Source organism: Petromyzon marinus, unplaced genomic scaffold (genome assembly GCF_048934315.1).
Source record: "Petromyzon marinus isolate PM22_M1 ecotype Great Lakes invasive population unplaced genomic scaffold, UKy_Petmar_22M1.pri1.0 PM_G_Scaffold_83, whole genome shotgun sequence".
NCBI classification, from domain to species: Eukaryota; Metazoa; Chordata; class Hyperoartia; order Petromyzontiformes; family Petromyzontidae; genus Petromyzon; species Petromyzon marinus.
This window is the reverse complement of record NW_027423039.1, coordinates 381,615-403,558: the sequence shown is the minus strand read 5'-3', so window position 1 is coordinate 403,558 and position 21,944 is coordinate 381,615. Positions and strand designations below refer to the sequence as shown.

The 21,944-nt window shown below is 53.7% G+C and overlaps 1 protein-coding gene across 1 annotated transcript; it reads left to right on the top strand.

The window, feature by feature from the left end:
• Positions 1–2,396: 2,396 nt before the first annotated feature.
• LOC142921676 (uncharacterized) lies at positions 2,397–14,035 on the top strand. Its single transcript, XM_076062979.1, has 9 exons — positions 2,397–3,355; positions 8,118–8,262; positions 8,613–9,177; positions 9,717–9,825; positions 10,212–10,275; positions 11,957–12,084; positions 13,350–13,503; positions 13,873–13,983; positions 14,025–14,035. The coding sequence occupies exons 1-9, from the start codon at positions 2,705–2,707 to the stop codon at positions 14,033–14,035; spliced, it is 1,938 nt and encodes a 645-aa protein (XP_075919094.1). The 5' UTR covers positions 2,397–2,704.
• The last annotated feature ends 7,909 nt before the right edge of the window (positions 14,036–21,944 follow it).

Genomic DNA, 21,944 nt, shown 5'->3' with positions numbered 1-21,944 from the left:
TCTTGGTTCTTTCGGTAAAGTCACCACCACGTAGAAGGGAAACGATAAAATAATAAAAAATAAAACGATTAAATTCTCACGACGTTTCGACTGCAACACAAGCAGCAATCATCGTCAGGTGTGAGAACCACAGCAAGAAATTTTTTGGAATTTTTTTCTCTTGCTCACTCACAAAGACAAAGGTCCCCCGTGTAGCCTTAACAGACTGTAGGGGCAAGTGCTGTTAGCGAGTAGCAGCGCCTATGAAGGCCGGTACGGCACACGTGGGGGTGGGTGGCCAGCACCACGCCCGGCCGCTTTTGTCTCCCCAGTGCTAGCGATGTTGACTACTACACACCGCTACACCAGCTACCCATTTGAGTCTGAGTCGACCTAGGGGAGGCCCAGGACCGGTTCAGATAATCGTCACTGACGGTGTTTGACCGTGAGCGGGAATCGAACCCGGGTCGCCAATTTCGTAGCAAAGCGCAGCGCTAACCACTACACCCACCACTCCCCCACACGACAACATAATTGATCGTCGATTCATAGCATCGATCATCGATTCCACCGCCCCCTTTGTTGAAATGGTGGAAGAATCGATTCGCAATTTTTTATACGAAGCGAGTATCAATTACTATGCGCGTGCTGGTTCAGTTTCAGTTTATTTTGGTGTGACTGTGCAAACAGCACTCCCCCTGCTCTAAGCCACTCCCTCACCCGCTATAAGCCACTCCACCCACTCTAAGCCACTCCCCCCGCTCTAAGCCACTCCTGCCGTCCTAAGCCACGCCCCCCCCACTCTAAGCCACTCCCCCCCGCTCTAAGCCACTCCCCCCTGCTCTAAGCCACTCCCCCACGCTCTAAGCCACTCCCCCCACTCTAAGCCACTCCCCCACGCTCTAAGCTACTCCCCCCGCTCTAAGCTACTCCCCCCGCTCTAAGCCACTCCTGCCGTCCTAAGCCACTCCCCCCCGCTCTAAGCCACTCCCGCCGTCCTAAGCCACGCCCCCACCCGCTATAAGCCACTCCCCCGCTCTAAGCCACTCCCGCCGTACTAAGCCACTCCCCCCGCCGCCGTGGCCCCTCCCCTGGAGGCGGGGCTAGTGGCTTCGAACCGCCTCATTCCTGTTTGGCGCCAGCAAGCGCGACCGCCATTGTCTTCACGGGTCTCAGGTAAATGTTTACTTTAAAACTTTCGTGGCTGAGGTAGCAGCAGCCGCCTCCTCCTCACCACCTCCTCCTCACTCTCACCACCTCCTCCTCACTCACCACCTCCTCACTCTCACCACCTCCTCACTCTCACCACCTCCTCCTCACTCTCATCACCTCCTCCTCACCTCCTCACTCTCACCACCTCCTCACTCTCACCTCCTCTCTCTGAGGGGAAGGCGCCAAGCTCTCTCTCTCACCACACTCACGGTGTGCGCCCTTCCCTCTCTCTGTTACTCACCACCTCACCACCTCCTCCTCCTCACTCTCACCACCTCCTCACCACCTCCTCACTCTCACTACCTCCTCCTCACCTCACTCTCACCTCCTCACCACCTCCTCCTCACTCTCACCTCCTCACCACCTCCTCACTCTCACCACCTCTCTCTGAGGGGAAGGCGCCAAGCTCTCTCTCACTCACTCACGGTGTGCGCCCTTCCCTCTCTGTTACTCACCACCTCCTCACCACCTCCTCACCACCTTCTCACCACCTCCTCACCACCTCCTCCTCACCCTCGCCTCTCTCACCGAGGGGAAGGCGCCAAGCTCTCTCTCACGAACCCTCTCTCTCTGTTCCTGACGTGGTGTACTCTGTGTGTGTGTAGATACAGTCTGTGTGTGTACACACAGTCTGTCTCTACACACAGTCTGCATGTACACACAGTCTGTCTCTACATACAGTCTGTCTCTACACACAGTCTGTATGTAGAGACAGTCTGTCTCTACATACAGTCTGTCTCTACACACAGTCTGTCTCTACATACAGTCTGTCTCTACATACAGTCTGTCTCTACACACAGTCTGTCTCTACACACAGTCTGTCTCTATACACAGTCTGTCTCTACATAGTCTGTCTCTACACACAGTCTGTCTCTACACACAGTCTGTCTCTACACACAGTCTGTCTCTACACACAGTCTGTCTCTACACGCAGTCTGTCTCTACACGCAGTCTGTCTCTACACGCAGTCTGTCTCTACACGCAGTCTGTCTCTACACACAGTCTGTCTCTACACACAGTCTGTCTCTACACACAGTCTGTCTCTACACACAGTCTGTCTCTACACACAGTCTGTCTCTACACACAGTCTGTCTCTACACACAGTCTGTCTCTACACGCAGTCTGTCTCTACACGCAGTCTGTCTCTACACGCAGTCTGTCTCTACACGCAGTCTGTCTCTACACGCAGTCTGTCTCTTCTTGTACACTCTCTGTGTACAGTGTCTGTGTACAGTATCGGTCTGTTTACAGTATCTCTCTGTGTACAGTATCTCTGTGTACAGTATGTGGCTGTGTACAGTATCTGTCAGTGTACAGTATCTGTCCGTGTACAGTATCTGTCAGTGTACAGTATCTGTCCGTGTACAGTATCTGTCAGTGCACAGTATCTGTCCGTGTACAGTATCTGTCCGTGTACAGTATCTGCCCTCACACCCACCCACACGCTCACCTCTCCCCCACTCTCCCTCCCCCCCCCCGCAGACTGAGGGACACAGCCACCACCACCACCACCATGGTCACCTCCACCACCATCATGGTCACCTCCACCACGGCCCTCACGACCCCGCGCCCTGCCGCCGCTGCTGCTGCTGCTGCTGGCTCCCCGCACCGCTGGTGGAGCTGCTTCCTGGGAACCTTTAGACGCCTCTTCACCAACACCACCACCTCCAACACCACCAAAAACACCAACAACAACACCACTAACACCACCAACAATTCCTCCAACACCAACAACACCGCCAAAACCACCACCTCCAACACCGCCAACAACACCACCTCCAACACCACCAAAAACACCAACAACACCACCTCCAACACCACCAAAAACACCAATAACAACACCACTAACACCACCACCTCCAACACCGCCAACAACACCACCTCCAACACCGCCAACAACACCACCGCCAAAACCATCAAAACCACCAACAACACCACCACCAACACCACCACCACCAACACCACCACCGCCGCCACCAGGGTGTTGCAGCAGGCAGCGAGAGGGCGCCGCTCCGTGGGGGAGGGCGTTGGCGGTGGCGGTGGCGTTGGCGGTGGCGTTGGCGTTGGCGAGCAACCCAGTGAGTTGGTGCTGGCGGTGGTGAGGGCGGCCGGGTCGCTGCGCCAACTCCTGACGCTGCTCGCTGCCCGTGAGGTCGACGACCAGGTGAGACCACGTGTGGGGCAGTGGGAGTCTGTGTGTGTCTGTCTGTGTGTGTGTCTGTGTGTGTCTGTGTGTGTGTGTCTGTTTGTATGTCTGTGTGTGTGTGTGTCTGTCTGTGCTCGCTAACAGCACTTGCCCCTACAGTCTGTTCAGGCTATACGGGGGATCTCTGTCTTTGTATCTTTGTCTGTCTGTGTGCGTGTGTCTGTGTGTGTGGGGAGCGGTAGTGTAGCGGTTAGCGCTACACCGCGCTATGAACCTGGCGACCCGGGTTCGATTCCCGCTCACGGTCAACACCGGTGACGATTATCTGAACCGGTCCCGGGCCTCCCCTAGGTCGACTCAGCCTCAAATGAGTACCTGGTGTGGTGTGTAAACATCGCCACTAGGGAGACAAAGGCGGTCGGGCGTAGTGCTGGCCACCCACCCCCTCGTGTACCGTTCCGGCCTTCATAGGTGCTGCTCGCTAACAGCACTTGCCCCTACAGTCTGTTAAGGCTACACGGGGGATCTTTGTCTTGTCTGTGTGTGCATCTCCTCACCTCCGCGTGCCCCCACAGGTGTGTGTGTTCGTGTGCGTGTGTGTGTATGTGTGTGTCTTGTGTGTATGTGTGTGTGCATCTCCTCACCTCCGCGTGCCCTCACAGGTGTGTGTGTGTGTGTCTTGTGTGTGTGTGTATGTGTGTGTCTTGTGTGTGTCTGTATGTGTGTGTGTGTGTCTTGTGTGTGTGTGTGTCTTGTGTGTGTGTATGTGTGTGTGTGCATCTCCTCACCTCCGCGTGCCCCCACAGGTGTGTGTGTGTGTGTATGTGTGTGTGTCTGTATGTGTGTGTGTGTCTTGTGTGTGTGCGTGTGTCTGTGTGTGTGTGCATCTCCTCACCTGCCCGTGCCCCCACAGGTGTGTGTGTTCGTGTGTGTGTGTCTTGTGTGTGTCTGTGTGTGTGTGTCTGTGTGTGTGTGTCTGTGTGTGTGTAGTCCGGCAAAACAACCCCCGACCTCCTCGCGGTGCCGGACGGGCAACTCTGTCGTGGACAGTGCTGTGGGGGAAGATCCAATTTTGATTGGCTCCTCCCCTCATGGCATATGTGTCCACCACAGGGGCTAAACGGGGGCTCTGGACGGGCGCGAGGGGCTGGTAACCCCTTCACCTTCAATTAATTACCACGAAACCACGAGTTAAACTGAAATATGTAACTAATAAGCTTGTGCCGGAGGCCCCGGGGGGCCAGGCGTCTATGACGTCTCCTGGCCAAACCCCAATTGGCGGAGCCAGGAGATTGAATACCTACCCTCGGGGCTACTCCAGAAACAACGAAAAGCCACTACGGGTGGCCACGTGGAATGTTCGAACGCTCACTGCAGAGGAGAGGCTGCCACTCCTCTGTCGGGAGCTGGACCGGTACCGCCTGGATCTATGCGGCATTCAGGAGGTCCGGTGGACCGGCTCTGGCTCCTGCCACCATGAGGGGTGGACAGTCCTCTACTCGGGGCAGCAGACTGCCAAACAACAGAGTGTGGGTCTTCTTTTGAACAAAAGAATGAAGGGGGCATGGGAGCGTGGCGGTGAGGTGTGGGAAGCTGTAAGCCCCAGGCTACTTTGGGCTCGCCTTCCCATCAACCGGAGGCGAGGAATAATGGTCGTGGTTACTTATGCCCCCACCGAAGATGAACATCCGTGGAGGGATGCAGGCAAAGCCGATGAGTCAGATGCCTTCTATGACCTCCTGTCACAGGTGCTGGCTAAAGTGGCCCCTCGGGATAGAGTCATCATGTTGGGTGACTTCAATGCCCGAGTTGGTCATGATACTGGCACCTGGTCTGGAGTGATTGGAGGGCATGGGCCAGATCAGCTCAATAACAACGGTAAGAGGCTGCTAGATTTTTGTGCAGCCCATGGGCTTGTAATTACCAACACGCTGTTCCGGAATTGGCGCATCCACACAACATCATGGATGCATGCCGGGTCCAAGCAAGAACATCTGCTGGACTACATAGTGACGGACCAGCGAATGCGAGCCCATGTTCTTGACACCAGGACCTACCGTGGAGCTGATCTGCCCTCTGACCATCGACTAGTCATCTGTAAGATGCGCCTGCCATTCTTCCACTCCGGTGGTGGGTGTGCACCCAGGACCCCATTCCGACCTAAAGTGGCCTGGTCTCAGTTATCTGATGAAAGTTGCAAGCGAGAATTTCATCATCGCTTGCGGCTGGGATTGGCATCGTCCCCGACTCCTCCTGATGTCGAGGGTAAATGGGCGAGGTTTAGGACTGTGACTCATGCAGCTGCAATGGCTGCTTTAGGTACGCGGTCCAGACCTCCTCAGAGACCCTGGCTGACAGAGGATGTGTTCAGGATGGTTGAGAAAAAGCGACAGGCCCACTGTCATCGGCTACAGAATCCCACGTCAGAGAATGAGGAGGCTTACCGCAGCCTTCGCTCGGAGGTTCGGAGAGCCGTGAGGCGCTGCAAGGATGGGTGGTGGTCGCGGGTTGCTGAGGAGATGAAGTCTGCCTCAGTGGCCCGTGATCACAAATCTCTATTTAACTCCATCAAAAAAGTAACCTGCAGCGCCACACCTATTACCATCATTAGGGGAAAAAACGGTGATCCAATCTCCGACCCCCAGGAACAGGTTTGCAGATTTGCTGAGCATTTCTGTGAGGTCCTGGGGGAGGGAAAATCCCTCAGCCAGGAAAACATCGTGGCACAAAGTGAGGATGACCCTGCTGAGGCTGCGGTGCCTCAAATATTGGAAGAAGTCACCCCCTGTGAGTGGCTGGCTGAGGTGACGTCTGCTGAGGAAGTACTGAAGGCGATCCGGAGTCTGAGACCAGGAAAGGCAGCGGGCAGAGATGATCTCCTAAGCGAAATGCTGAGGGAGGGTGGCGTTTGTGCACAGACTGCCCTATATGACATCATAACAACAGTCTGGACCACTGGACGGGTTCTGCAGGATTGGAAGGATGCCCTGGTGGTCCCCCTTTTTAAGAAGGGGGACCGCACAGACTGTAACAACTACAGGGGCATCTCACTCAGTGTGCCAGGAAAGGTCCTGGCAAGGATTATTCAGCATCGCCTTGCCAGGCACGCTGAGGAGAGGCGGAGCCCCAATGTGGTTTCAGGAAAGGGCGGTCCTGCACAGATGCCATATTTTCTGTCCGTCTGCTACAGCAGAGGTGTAGGGAATTCCAACAAGACCGACATCTCTGCTTTATTGACCTGGTCAAGGCCTATGATACCATCAGTAGGCCTGGGCTCTGGGTCGTTCTTCGTGCTTTTGGAGTACCTGACCCTCTGCTCACGATCATTAAGGACCTTCATGATGGTGAGCGGGCCCGGGTAAAACTACGTGGCCGGGAGTCAGAGCCATTCCCTGTACACCTTGGGGTGCGACAGGGATGTCCTCTGGCTCCCACATTATTTAACATCTATTTTGACCACGTAGTTCGTGAAGCCTTCAATAGCTCTACCGGGGGAATCTCCATATGGTACAGATATAATGGGAGGCTGATTGATGCCCGGGTGCGGTCAAGGGATGGCTCCCTATTGCTCAAACACGTTATGTATGCTGATGATTTGGTAATAGCTGCTCAGTCAGAGGAGGAGTTGGAGACGCTGCTGCTGAGACTGGAGCATGCCACTAAGAGGTGGGGCCTTACCATCAGCCCCACCAAAACTAAGCACCTGCCTGGGTATTTTGTACCATCGGACACTCCACCCCCACAACTCCCAATCGGTGATGGGGCAGTTGTGGAGAAAGTGGAGTGTTTCCCATACCTGGGCAGTGTGCTTATGACTGGCTCCAGTTTAACAGCAGAGGTCTCACTCCGAATCAGTCGAGCGGCAATATCCTTTCATCGGTTGCGTAACGCTGTGTGGAAGCTACCTGGTCTGTCGCTCTGCACTAAGCGTCAGGTCTTCTCGGCCACGGTCATTCCCTCCCTTCTCTACGCTTGCGAAACGTGGACCCCGCTAATGGAACATCTTCGCCGGTTAGAAACATTTAGGCTGGCCTGCCTACGATCCATACCGGGTTGAACCAGACTGGATTGTGTGAGGAGCTCACAAATCCTTGAAAGATCTGGGCAAGGTCCCATCGGTGAGCTTCTCCGGCGGGCAAGGCTGCGATGGCTGGGTCATGTAGCCCGCATGCCCAGCCACCGCATGCCGAAACAGCTTTTGTTCGGCCGGATTGAGGGGGCTAAGCGGGCGCTGCACGGGCTAGAGAAGAGATGGAGTGATATGGTACAGGAGGAACGTGGAGCTGAGTGGACTTGCCGATGACTGGTACCAGCGGTGTCAAGATCGGCCTCTGTGGAGGAGGCTCGTGAAGGATGCTACTGGGCAGTTGGAGGTAGTCGCCCTCCAACAACAACGGAGGGCGGAGGAGCGACGCTCACAACAACGAGCGGAGCGCCGGGTGGCGAAAGCACAGCAGGTTGGCACAGTAGGGGGCACAGGTGGTGCATCAGCCAGTCATCTCAGTCAGTCGACCCGTGGCACCTGGGTCTGCCCCGTGACCTCCTGCCAGCGGGCGTTCGACACTTCACGTGGCCTCAGGGTGCACATAGCCTGGCACAAGCGTCGTGGTGACGTCACCGCCACTTAGTGGCGAATGGCGGTTGTTATTGTTGTGTCTGTGTGTGTCTTGTGTGTGTATCTCCTCACCTCCGCGTGCCCCCACAGGTGTGTGTGTGTGTGTCTGTGTGTATGTGTGTGTGTCTTGTGTGTGCATCTCCTCACCTCCGCGTGCCCCCACAGGTGTGTGTGTTCGTGTGCGAGGCGTTGCAAGCCCTCAGCTCCAGCCGTGTTGGTGCGTTGGCGCTTTGCAACAGGGGCGGCGTCGCCGCCCTCGCCAGCCTGCTGGGACGCACTCGAAACCCTCACGCCCTGGAGAGGATCACCGGTAACAACGCACCAGCCTTCGTGGTGACCTGCTGGTGGTGGTGATGATCTGGTGATGATGATGATGATCTGGTGATGATGATGATGTGATGACGATGATGATGATGATCTGGTGATGATGATGATCTGGTGATGATGATGTGATGATGATGATCTGGTGATGATGATAATGATCTGGTGATGATGATGATGATCCGGTGATGATAATCTGGTGATGATGATGATGATCTGGTGATGATGATGTGATGATGAACTGGTGATGATGATGATCTGGTGATGATGATGATCTGGTAATGATGATGATGATGATAATATGGTGATGATGATGATCCAGTGATGATGATGCCCCAGGCACGCTGTGCAACCTGACGTACCACGAGTCTCTGAGGGTGGCACTGGTGTGCTGCCTGCCGGCACTGGTGGAGCTCGTGATGGTGCCGGAGAGCGGCTGGATCAGCAACCGGGGAGCCTCGCCCACCTCACCCACCTCGTTCACCTCATCCACCTCGCTCACCTCATCCACCTCGCTCACCTCATCCACCTCGCTCACCTCATCCACCTCGTTCACCTCATCCACTTCGCCCACCTCACCCACCTCGTTCACCTCATCCACCTCGCTCACCTCATCCACCTCGTTCACCTCATCCACCTCGCTCACCTCATCCACCTTGCTCACCTCACCCACCTCGCTCACCTCGCCCACCTCACCCACCTCGCTCACCTCACCCTCCTCGCCCACCTCACCCTCCTCGCCCACCTCATCCACCTCGCCCACCTCATCCACCTCGCTCACCTCGCTCACCTCACCCTCCTTGCCCACCTCATCCACCTCGCTCACCTCGCTCACCTCGCCCGCCTTGCCCTGCTCGCCTTCCTCGCCCTCCGCGGCATTCTGCAACACCCTGAAGTGCCTGCGGTAAGGCGCGCCGAGGCAGACGTCACGGCGGTGACGTCGTGGTTGATGTGACGTCGGTGACGTCGTGGTTGATGTGACGTCGGTGACGTCCTGGTTGACGTCACGGCGGTGACGTCAACCACAACGTCACAGCGGTGACGTCATGGTTGTTGTGACGTCGTGGTTAACGTCACGGCGGTGACGTCAACCACGACGTCACGGCGGTGACGTCGTGGTTGATGTGACGTCGGTGACGTCGTGGTTGATGTGACGTCAGTGACGTCAGGGTTGACGTCACGGCGGTGACGTCGTGGTTGTTGTGACGTCCGTGACGTCGTGGTTGACGTCACGGCGGTGACGTCGTGGTTGATATCACGGCGGTGACGTCGTGGTTGATGTGACATCGGTGACGTCAGGGTTGACGTGACGGCGGTGACGTCAGGGTTGACGTCACGGTGGTGACGTCAGGGTTGACGTCAGGGTTGACGTCACGGCGGTGACGTCAGGGTTGACGTCACGGCGGTGACGTCGTGGTTGACGTGACGTTCGTGACGTTCCAGGGAGTTGAGCTCGAACATGTGGCTGAGCGTGCGGCAGTGCGAGGGGCTGGTGGACTGCGTGCTGCACTTCATCCGCTCGGCACTCAAAGGGCACAACACCGAGACTCAGGTGACCCCCACACCAAGGTGCTTGTGTGTGCATGTGTGTATGTGTGTGTGCGCGTGTGTATGTGTGTATGTGTACGTGTGTGTATGTGTGTATGTATGTATGTATGTGTGCGCGTGTGTATGTATGCGTGTGTGTATGTCCACGTGTGTGTAGGTGTGTATGTATGCGTGTGTGTATGTATGTGTGTGTATGTATGTGTGTGTGTATGTGTGCGTGTGTGTATGTATGTGTGTGTGTATGTCTGCGTGTATGTGTGTGTGTGTAATGTCCGCGGCGCTGGCCATCCACCCCCTCATGAGCAACTAACAGCACTGTCCCCTACGGTCTGCCACGGGCTACACGGGGGATCTTTGCCTTCATCTGCCGTGGTCTGTCTGTGTCCGCAGGCGGTGGAGGATGCAGTCTGCATCATGCACCAGCTGAGCGTGCACATCACGACCCGTAAAACAGGTGGCCACTGTCACCCCCCCTCACTCACACCCTCACTCACACCCTCACTCCCCTCTCACACCCTCACTCACTCCCCTCTCACTCCCTCACTCACTCCCCTCTCACTCACACCCTCACTCACTCCCTTACTCACTCCCCTCTCACTCACTCCCTCACTCACTCCCTCACTCCCTCACTCACTCCCTCACTCACTCACTCACTCCCTCACTCACTCACACCCCTCTCACACCCTCACTCACACCCTCACTCACACCCTCACTCACACCCTCACTCACACACTCACTCACACCCTCACTCACACCCTCACTCACACCCTCACTCACTCACTCACACCCTCACTCACACCCTCACTCACACCCTCACTCACACACACTCACTCACTCACACCCTCACTCACACCCTCACTCACACCCTCACTCACCCCCTCTCCCCCTCCCTCCCCCCTCCCTTCCCCCTCCCTCCTCCCCGCGGTCAGTCCTGAGTCGCAGCACTCACAGATACAGCAGCAGCCTCCTTCCCTTCCTCCTTCTCATCCTCGCCTCCTCCTCCACCTCCTGCTCATCCTCCTCCCCCCCTCCTCCCCCTCCTCGACCTCCTCCTCCCCCTCCTTCACCCCCTCCTTCTCACTCTTCTCCCCCTCACCCCCCTCCTCATACCCCTCCCTCCTCCTCCTCACAGTGAGTCCTGAAACTGCGCGCCTACTTCTCTCTGTGTAGTGTATAGTGTAGTGTACAGTGTAGTGTACAGTGTAGTGTATATTCGTGTCGTGTGTAGTGTAATGTATAGTTAGTGTATAGTCGTGTATAGTGTACATAATAGAGTTTTTTTGGGTTAGATCACGTAAATATATAAATGTTGAGTCGTTAAAACCCACCACCACCCGACACAGCCACCTAGTAAGGGTTGTCACGTAAACAGAACGTGGCCAATTCGTCACTAGTACAGCACTAGTGTGTAGTGTAGTGTATAATGTAGTGTATAGTGTAGTGTATAGTGTAGTGTAGTAGTGTGTAGTGTAGTGTCTACTAGTGTAGTGTATAGTGTATAGTAGTGTATAGTGTATAGTAGTGTAGTGTATAGTAGTGTAGTGTATAGTGTAGTATATAGTAGTGTAGTGTATAGTAGTATATAGTGTAGTGTATAGTGTAGTGTATAGTGTCTTGTATAGTGTAGTGTATAGTAGTGTATAGTGTAGTTTATAGTGTATAGCAGTGTATAGTGTAGTGTATAGTGTTGTGTATAGTGTAGTGTACTGGTACAGATTCCTTGTAAAAGGTTTCAGTTTGGTGTTTTAACATCTTAACACAGCTGTTTTGTTGCCAGAAAAAGGGGAAAAACGTATTATCAGTGTAGTGTATGGTAGGGTGGTGTAGTGTATAGTGTAGTATAGTAGTTTAGTGTAGTCTGTAGTGTAGTTTATAGTGTAATATAATGTGTTGTGTATGGTATAGAGTGTAGTGTAGTCTGCAGTGTATAGTAGTGTAGTGTATGGTAGTGTGGTGTATAGTGTAGTGTATAGTAGTGTATAGTGTAGTGTATAGTAGTGTAGTGTATTCTGCAGTGTATAGTAGTGTAGTGTATAGTACTGTATAGTAGTGTAGTAGTGTATAGTATTGTGTATAGTAGTGTAGTGTATGGTAGTGTGGTGTGTAGTAGTTTATGATGTACGGGCGTTGTGCAGGCTGTGAGCTGCTGTACCAACCCGACGCGGTCAGCTGCTACGTGTCCCTGCTGCAGCAGTCACACAACCCGGTCGTCCTGGAATCGGCAACCAGCATCATCTACACCCTGGCCAGCAGAGACACCGAGGTGGGGGCTCACTGCACCATAAAACCAACACCCGCGCCAGGCCGTGTGCACGTCTAGGGCCGGCAGGAGGTCGCGGTGCGGACCCGCCAGGTGCCGTGGGGTCAACCGACTGAGGAGATGACCGCCGGCCGTTGCACCACCACCCGTGCCCCCTACTGCGCCAACTCGCCGCGTTTTAGCCACCCCGGCGCTCCGCTCGTTGTTGTGAGCGTCGCTCCTCCTGCCCCCGTTCGCTAACAACGCTCCCTAGCAACACTCGCTACTAAAGCTCCCTAGCAACGCTCGCTACCAACGCTCGCTACTAACGCTCCCTAACAACGCTCCCTAGTAACATTCGATACCAACGCTCCCTAGCAACACTCGCTACTAACGCTCGCTATCGACGCTCCCTACCAACGCTCCCTACCAACGCTCGCTATCGACGCTCCCTACCAACGCTCCCTACCAACGCTCGCTACCAACGCTCCCTACCAACGCTCGCTACCAACGCTCCCTACCAACGCTCGCTACCAACGCTCGCTAGCAACGCTCGCTACTAACGCTCCCTAGCAACGCTCGCTACTAACGCTCCCTAACAACGCTCGCTACTAACGCTCCCTAGCAACGCTCACTACTAACGCTCCCTAGCAACGCTCCCTGCCAACGCTCGCTAGCAACGCTCGCTAGCAACGCTCCATAGCAACGCTCGCTAACAACGCTCCCTAGCAACGCTCCCTACCAACGCTCGCTAGCAACGCTCGCTACCAACGCTCCCTAACAACGCTCCCTACCAACGCTCCCTAACAACGCTCCCTAGCAACACTCGCTACTAACTCTCCCTACCAACGCTCGCTACCAACGCTCGCTAGCAACGCTCGCTACTAACGCTCCCTAGCAACGCTCGCTACTAACGCTCCCTAGCAATGCTCGCTACTAACGCTCCCTAGCAACGCTCCCTGCCAACGCTCGCTAGCAACGCTCGCTCGCAACGCTCGCTAGCAACGCTCGCTAGCAATGCTCACTAACAACGCTCCCTAGCAACGCTCCCTACCAACACTCGCTAGCAACGCTCGCTACCAACGCTCCCTAGCAACGCTCGCTACTAACGCTCCCTACCAACGCTCCCTAACAACGCTCCCTAGCAACACTCGCTACTAACGCTCCCTACCAACGCTCCCTACCAACACTCCCTAGCAACGCTCCCTAGCAACGCTCCCTAGCAACGCTCACCGTGTGACGCGCCGTCTGCGTGGTGCTGTCTTGTTGCCGTGCGTCGTCGCGAGCAGTGGTCGGCGTTGGCAGGCGTGGTTGTCGCTCACAGCGGGGGGCTGCCCTGCCTCCTGAAGCAGCTGCGGAGCCATCGACGGCTGCTGGCGTTCACCTCGGTCAACGCTGTGCGAGTCCTCGCTCGGAATGACCCCAACAGCCAGAGACTCATCGGTGGGACGCGGGGGAGGTGGTAATGGGGGGTGGAGGGAGGTGGTGATGGGGGTGGTGATAGAGGTGATGGGGGGGAGGGAGGTGGCGATGGGGGTGGTGATAGAGGTGATGGGAGGGAGGTGGTGATGGGGGTGGTGATAGAGGTGATGGGAGGGAGGTGATGATGGAGATGTGGATGGAGGTGATGATGGTGGTGATGGAGGTGATGATGATGATTCAGGTGGTGATGGGAGTGGTGATGGAGGTGGTGATGGAGGTGATGATTCAGGTGGTGATGGGGGTGGTGATGGAGGTCATGACGATGATGATTCAGGTGGTGATGGGGGTGGTGATGGAGGCCGCTCACCACCGTCTCCCCGCACTCCCCAGGGCTGTACAACGGCGTGAGGATCCTCACCCTGATGCTGCCGGTTGTTGGCGAGGGTGGTGAGGGTGGTGAGGGTGGTGTGGAGGGTGGTGATGGTGGTGGTGATGGTGAGGGTGAGGGTGGTGAGGGTGGTGAGGGTGAGTGTGGTGAGGAGGGTGGTGGTGAGGGTGGTGAGGGTGGTGAGGGTGGTGAGGGTGAGGGTGGTGAGGGTGGCGAGGGTGGTGAGGAGGGTGGTGGTGAGGGTGGTGGTGAGGGTGCTGAGGGTGGTGAGGGTGGTGAGGGTGGTGAGGGTGGTGAGGGTGGTGGTGAGGCCTCCCGGCTGGGTGAGGACAGGGTGTCGGCGGTGCTCTGGGCGCTCACTGCGCTGGTGTGCGGCAGCGCCGCCAACGCTCAGCGCCTGCAGGCCAGCGGTGGCGTGGGGCGAGTCGTGGACATCCACACCAGCCGGTGGGTGGGGGGGAAGTACACACTCACCACTCACACTCACACTCACCACACTCACTCACCACTCACCACACTCACTCACCACTCACTCACCACTCACACTCACCACACACACTCACTCACACTCACCACTCTCTCACTCACCACTCACACTCACCACCATCACTCACCACTCACACTCACCACTCACTCACCACTCTCACTCACTCACCACTCTCTCACTCACCACTCACCACTCTCACTCACCACTCACACTCACCACTCACTCACCACTCTCACTCACCACTCACTCACCACTCACTCACTCATCACGCTCACCACGCTCACCACTCTCACCACGCTCACCACCCTCACCACACTCACCACTCTCACCACTCTCATCACTCTCACCACACTCACCACTCTCACCACGCTCACCACCCTCACCACTCTCACCACTCTCACCACGCTCACCACGCTCACCACGCTCACCACTCTCACCACCCACACTCACCACCACTCTCACCACTTTCACCACCCACACTCACCACACACACTCACCACTCTCACTCACCACGCTCACCACTCTCACCACACTCACCACTCTCATCACTCTCACCACCCACACTCACCACTCTCATCACTCTCACCACGCTCACCACCCACACTCACCACCACTCACCAGGCGTGGTGCTGACCACCCACCACGTGGTATGTCACAGCGCCGGCTGTCATAGGCGCTACTGCTCGCTACTAACAGCACTTACCCCTACATTCCGCTGAGGCTACACAGCTGGGGATCTTTGGCTTTGTGTGTGTGTGTGTGTATCTGCGTGTGTGTATCTGTGTGTGTGTCTGTGTGTATCTGTGTTTGTGTCTGTGTGTATGTGTCTATGTGTATCTGTATGTATCTGTGTGTGTGTCTGTGTGTGTGTGTGTGTGTATCTGTGTGTGTGTGTGTCTGTGTGTATCTGTGTGTGTATGTGTGTGTGTCTGTGTGTGTGTGTGTCTGGCCTTCATAGGTGCTCGCAAACAGCACTTGCCCCTACAGTCTGTTAAGGCTATATGGGGGATCTTTGTCTTTGTGTCTGTGTGTGTGTCTGTGTGTGTCTGTGTGTGTATCTGTGAGTGTGTACTTGTATGTGGGAGCGGTAGTGTAGCGGTTAGCGCTACGCCGCGCTAGGAACCTGGCGACCCGGGTTCGATTCCCGCTCAATGGCCAACACCAGTGATGATTATCTGAACCGGTTCTGAGTCTCCCCTAGGTCGACTCAGCCTCAAATGAGTACCCGGTGCTGTGTGTAGCAAACATCGCCACTAGGGAGACAAAGGCGGCCGGGCGTGGTTCTGGCCACCCACCCCCTCGCGTGCCGTTACCGGCCTTCACAGGCGCTCGCTAACGGCACCACTCGCCCCTACGGTATGTTAAGGCTACACGGTGGACCTTTGTATCTTTGTTGAGCGTCTGTGGCGGGCGTGTGTCCGTGCTTGCTGCTGCCTCAGGACGGCGCTGAGCCAGGATCGGTTTGCCGCCAAGGTTCTGCTCGCCGCTCTCTGGGCTCACCGCGAGTTGCACGACAGCTTCAGGAATGGCGGCTGGGGCAGGGAGCACTTCCTGTCGCAGAGATGCCTGGAGCGGCAGCGGCAGCAGCAGCGCCAGCAGCAGTGGCAGCAGCAGCACCACCAGTGGCAGCGCCAGTGGCAGTGGCAGCTGTGGCAGCTGCGGCAGCAGCAGCAGCAGCTGCAGCAGCGGCAGTAGCGGCAGCTGTGGCAGCGGCAGCAGTGGCAGCTAAGGCAGCTGAGGCAGCAGCAGCAGTAGTAGGAGTAGTAGTGGTTGTAGCAGTAGTGGTAGTTGATGATGATGTTGTTGTTGATGTTGTTGATGTTGTTGATGATGTTGTTGATGATGTTGTTTATGATGTTGATGTTGTTGATGATGTTGTTGTTGATGATGATGTTGTTGATACTCTTTGGTTCTATTGGGTAAAGTCACGTAGTTGAAAATAAAATAACAAAAAATCACGACGTTTCGGCCAGAACACAAGCGGCCTTCATAAGGTGAAGGGACGAGACTGTCTGGAGGACAGCGCTGGAGTGGAAGAAGCCACGCTTAGATCACGACCTTTAAGCTGTGTGAGAAGAAAAACACAAATTGCCTTGACAAAGGAATTAGCATATAATTTAGCATTGAAATGGCTCATTGAAATAGCTAAGTGAAAGTATACACATCCGCAGAGGTACCCCTTGACAAAGGAATTAACGCAGGAGTGGAAGAAGCCACGCTTAGATCACGACCTTTAAGCTGTGTGAGAAGAAAAAGGCCAAGTGCCTTGACAAAGGAATTAGCATATAATTTAGCATTGAAATGGCTCATTGAAATAGCTAAGTTAAAGTATACACATCCGCAGAGGTACCCCTTGACCAAGGAATTAGCATAGAATTTAGCATTGAAATAGCTGAGTGATTAGCTTGTAACTGGTCACAGAAACAGCTATGTTAAAGTTAGAGCATATACATTCACCGAGGCACCTAGTACTCATCAAACAGGAGAATTTAGCGAAACACAACCACGCTCAGACATCGGACCTGTGTGCGAGCAAACAAAGTGTTCTGACAAAGAAATTAGCATAAAAATTAGCATTTGATTGGCGGATTTTAGGAAAGAGGTGGTGTACGTGCCGGTGGACTTGCAGTTTGGCGCGGGGCGGGGGGGGGAAAGGGGGGAGGGGGAGTTTACCTATTGATGGTGTGAAAAGGGGGAATTTATAAGAGCTGCGAAAGTTTGGGGTACCACTACTTGAAAAATATACTGTACCATTGAAATTAGTTTAATGTTTAGTTCGATTTAGAACATCTTTCCAATGGTTCCTTAATTTGAAACCATCCTCTCCGTTTAAATTGTGTCTGTGTTTGTAGATCTGAATTGCTTCATGAACAAATCTCTCAAAAGCCCATGGGTTTACAAAGAACCTTGGTATCGGAGAAAATTATATCGTGATCCCCCACAGCGTTGTAACAGTGATCAGCTACGGCAGAAGAATTCATTTTCAACCGAGAGGATGGTTTCAAATTAAGCAACCATTGGAAAGATGTTCTAAATCGAACTAAACATTAAACTAATTTCAGTGGTACAGTATATTTTTCAAGTAGTGGTACCCCAAACTTTCGCAGCTCTTATAAATTCCCCCTTTTCACACCATCAATAGGTAAACTCCCCCTCCCCCCTTTCCCCCCCCCCCCCCACGCCAAACTGCAAGTCCACCGGCATGTACACCACCTCTTTCCAAAAATCCGCCAATCAAATGCTAATTTTTATGCTAATTTCTTTGTCAGAACACCTTGTTTGCTCGCACACAGGTCCGATGTCTGAGCGTGGTTGTGTTTCGCTAAATTATCCTGTTTGATGAGTACTAGGTGCCTCGGTGAATGTATATGCTCTAACTTTAACATAGCTATTTCTGTGACCAGTTACAAGCTAATTACTCAGCTATTTCAATGCTAAATTTGATGCTAATTCCTTGGTCAAGGGGTACCTCTGCGGATGTGTATACTTTAACTTAGCTATTTCAATGAGCCATTTCAATGCTAAATTATATGCTAATTCCTTTGTCAAGGCACTTGGCCTTTTTCTTCTCACACAGCTTAAAGGTCGTGATCTAAGCGTGGCTTCTTCCACTCCAGCGCTAATTCCTTTGTCAAGGGGTACCTCTGCGGATGTGTATACTTTAACTTAGCTATTTCAATGAGCCATTTCAATGCTAAATTATATGCTAATTCCTTTGTCAAGGCGCGTGGTCTTTTTCTTCTCACACAGCTTAAAGGTCGTGATCTAAGTGTGGCTTCTTCCACTCCAGCGCTGTCCTCCAGACAGTCTCGTCCCTTCACCTGATGAAGGCCGCTTGTGTTGTGGCCGAAACGTCGTGATTTTTTGTTATTTTTTCACCTACGTGACTTTACCCAATAGAACCAAAGAGTATGGATCCTAGCAGTCACGAAAGCTTTAAATCTAGAAGAGATGTTGATGATGTTGATGTTGTTGATGATGTTGTTGATGATGATGTTGTTGATGGTGTTGATGATGTTGATGGTGTTGTTGATAATGATGTTGATGGTGTTGATGTTGTTGATGGTGTTGTTGATAATGATGATGTTGATGGTGTTGATGGTGTTGATGTTGTTGATGGTGTTTATAATGTTGTTGATTTAAAAGCTTTCGTGCCCGCAGGAATTCATATTCTTTGGGTAAAGTCACGCAGATAGAACAATAAAATACAAAAAACCCACGAAGTTTCGATCTCCCCTGCCACCCTTTTCCTGATGTCGACCGCTTGTGTTGCGATCGAAACGTCGTGATATTTTAAATTATTTTTGTATTCACTTTATGATTTTATTGTTCTGTGCGACTTTACCGAAAAACCCAAAGAATATAATCGCGTTGTTTATGATGTTGATTGGGAATTTCCAGCGATGCGTCGCACTCAAATTTTAAATATTAATTCACTCTTCAACGTCACAATTTTTTTTACCGATTGGCCGTGTCGGGTGGTGTGAGGTTTGCGACACATTTTTACTTACGCGATCGTACCCAGAAATCCTCATTATGAATAAATACGTGTTAAACTGATGTTGTTGTTGTTCCACTCCGCACTTCCACAGTTTGGGTTGCATGTTACAAAATCGCCACACTCGACAGCGGCATTGTGACCATGTCTCTGGACTTGGTCACATGTCCAGGCGTGTAACTCACGCAGACGCTCGGACCTACTGACCAACCCACTTAGCCACTCACCCACCAACTCTCCCACCCACCCACCCACTCATTTACCCACCCACTCAGTCACACACCCACTCACTCACCCACCCACTCATTTACCCACTCACCCACTCAGTCACACACCCACTCATTCACCCATGCATGGACTAGTGGCCACGGGAGGTAATGACAGGAGAGTCATCCTGCAGTGAGTGGACTAGTGGCCACGGGAGGTAATGACAGGAGAGTCAGCCTGCAGTGTGAGTGGACTAGTGGCCACGGGAGGTAATGACAGGAGAGTCAGCCTGCAGTGTGAGTGGACTAGTGGCCACAGGGGGGTAATGACAGGAGAGTCAGCCTGCAGTGTGAGTGAGTGGACTAGTGACCATGGGAGGTACAGGAAAGTCAGCCTGCAGTGTGAGTGGACTAGTGGCCACGGGGGTTAATGACAGGAGAGTCAGCCTGCAGTGTGAGTGGACTAGTGGCCATGGGAGGTAATGACAGGAGAGTCAGCCTGCAGTGTGAGTGGACTAGAGCCACGGGGGGTAATGACAGGAGAGTCAGCCTGCAGTGTGAGTGGACTAGTGACCATGGGAGGTAATGACAGGAGAATCAGCCTGCAGTGTGAGTGGACTAGTGGCCACAGGAGGTAATGACAGGAGAATCAGCCTGTAGTGTGAGTGGACTAGTGGCCATGGGGGGTAATGACAGGAGAGTCAGCCTGCAGTGTGAGTGGACTAGTGACCATGGGGGGTAATGACAGGAGACTCAGCCTGCGGTGTGAGTGGACTACTTTTTTTAGACCATCTATAGGCCACACACATTCTGGGTGTGCATGATTTCCGCCGAATATCTACACTTGGCCAACAGCAAAAACAAACACAAAATCCAAAATAACTGTGCTGCAATACACGACCGTGACACGCAAACCTCGCCTGGCTAAAGGAAAACGATGCCTTATCTTTCCCGATGCAGGTGTACTAACTGACTCGGAGAGACACTAAGAGCAGGAGGCGCTCTGTTTATTAAAACGGCCTTAACAGTTCACACTTGCTCGCTACGGTTCCCGGTCAGGGCAGCCGGTAGACCGCCTGGCCGGCGACGCCGAGACGGTGGCGAAGACTCCAGCGGCACAACGGAGACCTCGCTGCTCCAAACGGACGGCCCCCCCAGTTCCCTCTCATACTGTCGGCGTGGCTCCCCCGCCCCCCCCCCCCCCCACCACGGCCACGCGCACAAAGACAGACGTCACATTTCGATTTGAAGCTTTCGTGACTGCAAGGATTCATTTTCTTTGGTTCTTTCGGTAAAGTCACCACCACGTAGAATGAGAATAAAATAACAAATTGATAAAATAAAATAACACAATACAATTCTCACGACGTTTCGGCCACAACACAAGCGGCCTTCATCAGACAGTCTCGTCCCTTCGCCTGATGAAGGCCCGCTTGTGTTGTGGCCGAAAATTCGTGAGAATTTTATTGTGTTATTTTGTTTTATCAATTTATTATTTTATTCTCATTCTACGTGGTGGTGACTTTACCGAAAGAACCAAAGAAGACAGACGTCACGCTCGCACACAAAGACAGACGTCACGCTCGCACACAAAGACAGACGTCACGCTCGCACACAAAGACAGACGTCACACACACAAAGACAGACGTCACGCTCGTACACAAAGACAGACGTCATGCTCACACAAAGACAGAAGTCACGCTCGCACACAAAGACAGACGTCACACACACAAAGACAGACGTCACGTACACAAAGACAGACGTCACGCACACAAAGACAGACGTCACGCTCGCACACAAAGACAGACGTCACGCACACAAAGACAGACGTCACGCTCGCACACAAAGACACGTCACGCACACAAAGACAGACGTCACGCTCGCACACAAAGACGGGCACGCAGGCACCTTGCTCAGTGCTGGCTCCTCTGGTTGAGTTTTTTCTCTCCCCACCTCGACAGCGAGGAGCCCGCGGCCGCCCCGACAGATCCCCGAAGCCTTGGTGCTTGGGGGGAGCAGCGGTGGAGCGGCGGTGAGCGCGCCGTGCTACACGCCCACCCAAGGTTAGTTCCCACTCCTGGCCAACATCGCCGTCGATTATCTAAAGGCGGTTCTAATTCTTCCCTAGATCGAGCGACCAAACTCGGCCTTGGCTGAGTAACCGGTGCCGTGTGCAGACATCAACAGCCCGGGCGTCGCGTTGGCCATTCAACCCCCTCGCGTGTGCCGTTGCCGGCCTCGATAGGCGCTAACAGCGCTTGCCCCGGCAGTCTGTGATCTAAACCCGCGGGACTCTGGCACAAAATACAAAGAGGGCAATGAGCGAGGACATCCTCCACGGAGCTCGATGGCAAAAGACAAACCTCGACTTGAAGCTTTCGCGACTGCAAGGATTCATCTTCTTTGGTTCTTTCGGTAAAGTCACCACCACGTCGTCCCGACAGTTTCTGTACCTTTCACCTGAAGACGGCCGCTTGCGTTGTGGCCGAAACGTCGTGAGAATTTTATCGCGTTATTTTATTATTTTATTCTCACTCTACACGGCGGTGACTTTACCGAAAGAACCAAAGAAGATGAACCTCGACGTCAACTTTTCTGATGTCACCTTCAGACTGGGCCCGCATCCTCCTTCAGGACAAAACTGCACTCCATTGGTGGAAAAGACCTCACGTCTACGGGACTACCAACGCCCCCACAGGGACAACCTGCATGCCCCTTGCTTAAGAGATCCTACGTTAAATATGCTGTTATGCTTTACAGCTTCTTAAATTTACTTAGGAAAATTAACCAAAGCTTATGGATGCACAAATAGAAGCCTAAACGAAAATCTTGGGAGACATTGAGACTACAAATCGAGTCTTTTCTGTTTCCTTGATGCACCTG